At 46.7% G+C, this 6,012-nt stretch overlaps 1 protein-coding gene across 1 annotated transcript in view; it reads left to right on the top strand.

Annotated features, from left to right (window-relative positions):
* Positions 1–202: 202 nt before the first annotated feature.
* The window catches only part of CDRT4 (CMT1A duplicated region transcript 4), a 58,517-nt gene continuing 52,707 nt past the window's right edge, over positions 203–6,012 (top strand). Inside the window, exon 1 of the mRNA XM_054046676.1 lies at positions 203–411. Coding sequence (XP_053902651.1) covers positions 303–411 — 109 coding nt within the window. The 5' untranslated portion in view covers positions 203–302. The remainder of the gene's footprint in view (positions 412–6,012) is intronic.

The raw sequence follows: 6,012 nt of genomic DNA, 5'->3' as shown, positions 1-6,012 counted from the left end.
TTGTATAATGTGTGTTTAAAGTCTGATCCAATACCCACTGCAGTCAGGGGAATGACTCTGATGAGCTTGTGTTAAGGCTTTGTGCCTGGTGGTGTACAAAGTAACTACCACAATTCCCTGTGAATGGTAGTAATGTGATGTCCCTATAGTAACACACATTGTTTACTGGCGCTTGTACAACTTCCTTCAATCTGCTCTCGGCTCAGAGACCTCTGAGAGAGGAAAATAGCTGGAAATGTTTTTGGTTGCATAGCAGTCTGTGATCAATGTTTTGCACCCCTCCTGCTTAGTGAGAGACAGAAATGGATGTTTTTTTAAAGGAAATCTTGGAGCCTTCTCAAAGGGATGCGTTCAACCACCTGACACAGATGGAAATGGCCACTGCTTACAACTTTAAGAACTCACTGAAAGGTAAGATGACTGCACTGTGGGTGATGTAGCTTGTACCTTCCCCGGTTCAATTCTGCTGCCATTGAAGTCTATGGCAACGCTCCCTTTGAGGTCTGTTGGAACAGGAGTGGCCATGCAAGCTCAAAGGTTAAATTAATCTACTGCTGAGCAAATATTGAAAAAAACCAAGCCTTCTAAAATGCAGTCAAACTTAAATAAAGCCACTTTGACTGTGCTCACTCCCCTTGTGTGCTCGCTTTCCACAGATACTCTACTGCTCACAGTTTACTAGTATGAATACTCACGGAGTGTGAATGTTAAGCAATGATCGGGGTTGGGGGGGGTGGTGGAGGAGGGGACACACTGAGATTGCTCAATTAAGGCAAACTGCAAAGAATGGGGCAGACAATCCCCCAAACTGGTGGTTATTCTAATACTCAGATTCACCAACCCAGCAACAAAACAGCTTCTACAATACCTTACTGGTTACCCAGAAGCCAGAAATACAGTTCCTTTAAAGCACCCAGTATTGAGCTCCCACCCAGACAGCCAAGTTAAATATGATGAAGATGACTGAAAATCTTGTTCATCATATAAAATGTTCTACCAATCCCAAAGGACCCACCAGGTCAATGAATATTTCAGATCTTACCCAAATACATGCTTCCAACCAATTCTTATTAACTAAACTAAAATTTCTTTAAAAAGAAAAGAGAGCTTATTGGTTAAAAGATCATTCTACATACAGATATGAAAAGAGTTCTTAGGTCAGTTTCATAGTAGAGATGGTGAGCTTTAGAGTTGCAAAGAATCCGTTCTAGAATCAGTTCCATAGGTTATATCCATAGTCCAATGTCCAATATCCAGGCTATCCAGAATGAAACTGGAGACCTCAGTCTTGTGACTCAAACTTCCCCTGATGAAGCTTAAGCAGATCTGAGATAACAGGATCAGGGCCTGAGAGTTCTTTGTATAGTTGTCTAGCAGCCTCCTGACAGTGTGCAGTCCTTGGGCGAACAATAGTGGCTTTGAAGTAACTTCCTATTTCCTAAGGCCCACCGGTGATTAGTTGCATGGATTAGCATAAGACAATTGCCCATCTCCTGCCATTTACAGGTAGTTTACTACATACTTCAAAGAGAAATGAAGACAGTGATATCACTACATTCACAGTTCATCTAAATGTTAACATCTCCTTTTGATCTCTGAATTAAAAGAATACAGTGATAGACAGGAACCGTTTTGGTTACATTGTCAATCTGAAACAATATATATGATTGTAAACACACAAAAAACACAATCATCCTCTACTAACGGTTGAATCTGGGTCAATTAGCCTGCTAGTTGTGTAACCCTTGTTGGCCCTGTGTCACATAGGCTATGTCTATACTTAACATGCTACAGTGTGCTGCTTTAGCGCTTCAATGTAGACACTCACTTCAGCAACTGGTGGGTTCTCCTGCCACTGCAGTTAATCCACCTCGCCGAGAGGCGGTAGCTCGGAGAAGAGATGAATTCGTCCATTGACCTAGTGCTGTTTATGCTGGGGTGGAGCAGCCCTTAAGCTCAACTGCTCAAATATTCACCAAAAACAAATTACAAAATATAGAGCCAACCAGGGACAGTGAGAATTGTTCACTGTGAACTTTTCCCTTGACTGTGCCCTTTGAAAGTTGTGCTGTTGTTTGTTAGTTCATTCAATCAATCAGGGAATTAAATCAATGCCATCTGACTTACGGAACTCAGCAGGAAGTTTGAATATGCACTAAAAGCTATTTGGAAATTATCTGCAGACCTATCATTATTCACTGATTAACTTTGTGATTCATTTCCAATATTCCGGGGAATATTGGAATTTGTTCATGGACAATTAAACAGAAAGAGGCGAAATTGATCAGATAAATTGCTTGTCACAAATCATTTGCCCACTTGTAAATTCTGCCCTCTGAAGTCCCTACTGTGTGATTGTTCCTGAGTGGAAAAAATTGGGCCCAGGAATTTATCTTATTCTACAGGGTTTTGCCAGTTAGGATCCAGGGGCGGCTCTATGTATTTTGCCGCCCCAAGCATGGCAGTCAGGCGGTGCGCCTGCGGGAGGTCCGCTGGTCGCGCGGATTCGGCGGCATGCCTGCGGGAGGTCCGCTGGTCCCACGCCTTCGGCATACCCGCCACCGAATTGCCGCCGAAACTGCGGGACCGGCGGACCTCCTGCAGGCAAGCCGCCAAAGGCAGCATGATTGCAGCCCTCACGGGGACCGTCAGCCCGTCCCCCGTGGCTTGCTGCCCCAGGCACGCGCTTGGAGCGCTGGTGCCTGGAGCCGCCCCTGTTAGGATCACAAGGTGTGTAACTTCCAGCAGATGGCATGATTTCAGTGTAATTCAGTATGTCTCAAATGAGAACCTAGCCCAAAGGTGTTTAACATTGATTAGTCCTCTCTCTAAGCAGGTTTAGTATGAACACAGTAGTGGTTAAACTTATTTTCACTAGGCAGGGTTACTGTCTCCCTAGCTAAGTGCATTGTTTTGTAGTTGATTCAATCCAGGGAGTCATATATCAACCCGTTATCTGTTTATTGCATGCTGTAAGAAGAGGTGCAATTGTTCTTTACTGGAAATCTGCTCCGTTGGCTCTCAATGAAATTGGAAGTAGGGATGGTGCCAGAATCTCAAAGCAAAGCATTGAGCTGGCAAGTCACCCACTATATGACTGCCATGTGCTAGGATTGATTTCATGGAAGGACAGATGCAGCCTGGCTTCCATTCCCACCGAAGGCCTTGTACGGCCATTATGTGGTTACATACCTCTGAGAATGTGGACAAAACTATTCTGCAGAGCTGCCAAGTTGCCCTGCGCTACAGAAACAGCAGCAGCATCTCTGCACAGTCTGCTGGGCACAGGATTTTGAAGTCAGCTGTTGATAGCAGCTTTTAGAGGAATGGCTGGGGGCGGGAGTGAGGAGAGGGGAAATCTGTTGTATTTGGCCATTAATGTCATGAAGCTATCCGTCCTAAAGAGAGGTGATATTTCACAGTGAGTACTGGTATTCCAGAAGTGGAAGAACACAACATAGCAAAATATGGGTGTGTGACTTATTGTTTTCATTTAAACATGTGCAAATACAGCCAAACGAGTGATGTTTGGACATCTCTACTCCAGACCTGTCTTCTATCCAAACTACTGTCTCAGCCTGTCTCTCTGGCATCTCCTTGTGGATGTCTAGCTGTCAGCTGGAGTTCAAAATGGCTAAGATTGCCTCTCTCTCCCCACCCCAAGCTGTCCCACTCCCTCCTACTGTGGATAATACCGCCATTCCACTTGTCACTGAGGCTTGTAACCTGGGTGTCATCTTCGACTCGGACTTCTCTTTAGGTCCTCACAGCCAGGCTGTCTGAGTCTTGGAGATTCTTTCAGTAGGACATCTAAGATCTGGCCTTTCCTGTCCATCCACACAGCCAACGCTCTCTTCTCCTGGCTCTCAGCTCGCTTTTTCATTATTGCAGCAATGTTCTCTTCGACCTTGACAAAGGCTGTCGTGTGCTGCTCATATCATTTAGAAAGCTGCTCCAACAGTCATTTTCCTTGCCCATCACTTGGACTATGTCATTCCTCTCTTAATGTCCCTCAACGGGTTCCCCTTTCTCTATTGCATCAGACCTATCTCCACCTACCTATCATCTCTCATTGGTTACTGAAAGGTCGGCTCCTGCTTCTGATCACCCGGTCATGATGCCAGCCTCCACTGCCTGCTTGTTCAGTGTTCAGTCAGGCACCTTTCTGCTTTCTCCGATGCTGCCCCACACACTTGGGAGGCTGGCTGAGCATGGCCCTTAGACTCTCTGTGCCTCAGTTTTCCGTCTCTCAAATGAGGATAATAGTATTTCTTCACCTGTAATTTGTCTATTGGGAAGACAAATTCATCAAAGATTCTGAGGCACTCAGACACTACAGGAATGGAGGCCGTATCCGGCCCTTAGATATCCAGAATGGCGCGTGGGTGGTAGTATACTGTCAACGACTGATAGAGAGTCAGAACATCAGCCCTGGAAGCTCATAGCAGCTCTAAAGCCAATGTAATGGTCCTTTGAGAATTTCTCCCATGGTGGGGCCATCCTCTGCGTGCTGCAGAGGTGCTGTGTAAAATAGTCATTTGTGAGAGGCTTAGAAGGAGACCAAATGGTGTGGGGGCTGAGTAATGGTCTACAGACCCGTCAGTCTCTCGGTCACTAGGGTGAATGCTGGGGACTAAAAGTAGTTACTGTTCAGTATAAATGAGTCTGTGCAACAAATTCAACCCTCGCCTAAGTCATCATCAGTAGGAGTTACACCCGCATGCTAATGTTACTGCATGCTTCAGAGCAGGCTGTCAGCTGGGGGGATTAAACCCAGGACTTGTAGATCTAAATGCACGAGGCTCTACAGCCACAAGTGAAAGAGCCAGCTGTGTTAGCCCAGGCTGTAGCAGCTCTCTGTGACCTGAGCGCCACACAGCGTGGGTGTGGGTTACACCAGGGATGAACTTGACCTTCATGGTGTGTGGGTATCTGCATCATAGAGCTCACTTCCATGACTGGCACTAACTAATACCCTTAGTCTCAGCACAGAGGGCAAGGGCTGGTGGTGACTGGCCAGCCCTGGTGCCGATGGAGACCGGGCAGTAAGGTGAGGATTGCTAATACCTGTGCTGAGGACAGAAGGCTGTTTGGCACCCAGCTCCCATTGACCTTCAATGAGATTTGGCCACATGGCAAATCCCAGCCTAGATTCACCAACAGCTTCAAAAAACGGAGAGCCTAGTCCAGTTTGTGTCAGTGGAATTAGAATGAAAGGAAAACTCCATGGAGGGCAGCTGAGATGAGGGAAACAAAGAGCAAAGGGAAGAAGAGCGAGAAGGAGTGTAGGACTTTCTCCAAGAGATGCTCGTTAGAAATTGGATAGATAGGTCCTATTGGTCCCTAGGAAGGGTCAATGGAAACAGAAGGAGGAACTCTCACTCAGGAGACCACTAACAGCACAAGACGTGATCCTGAGCCATCAGGCTAACGGGCTGCTGCTCAAGGCAATTCGCTTCAGTACCAATCAGTTCCCTTTCCCATTAATTTACATACATGATTTAAAGCAGCCCCACCTGTGGCCTTTTCTTTTAGTGAGTGCACATTGCAACAGTGCCTGGATGTCGTGTGTGTGTGTGTGCATGCACCATGCAGCAATTAACCCCAGCTTCAACGACGCAAGCACATATCCTAGAGGTATATCTAGGAGTAACACCTAGAAAGAGGGTCACAGTCATTGTACTGTCCATAGGCACTTTGGTCTAAATCCTCTCCCCAAAGCCCAACTCACTTGGCTGCACGCTCGCGGACTGGAGGGGGGAGGAATCTTTCCTCCCAGAAACCATGCCGCAGTAGCCCAGCGGTGAGTGTGTGACAGGTCCCCCTCAGTCCCAGATCTGCAGGGGGTATGAGTCTAGCTGTGGAGCCTTGGCTCTTTAACTGTAGCAGCTCATGCTTGTAGCCATGAAGGTTCCTGGTTCAATCCTGGTGTGTGGGTCAAGCTGGCAGCCATCACACCACTTTGCAGCAAATACTTCAGCCGAAGAGCTGGAGTAGTGGCTGCAGCCCCTC

This window comes from Malaclemys terrapin, chromosome 13 (genome assembly GCF_027887155.1).
Source record: "Malaclemys terrapin pileata isolate rMalTer1 chromosome 13, rMalTer1.hap1, whole genome shotgun sequence".
NCBI classification, from domain to species: Eukaryota; Metazoa; Chordata; order Testudines; family Emydidae; genus Malaclemys; species Malaclemys terrapin.
This window is presented reverse-complemented; position numbering and strand designations above follow the sequence as displayed.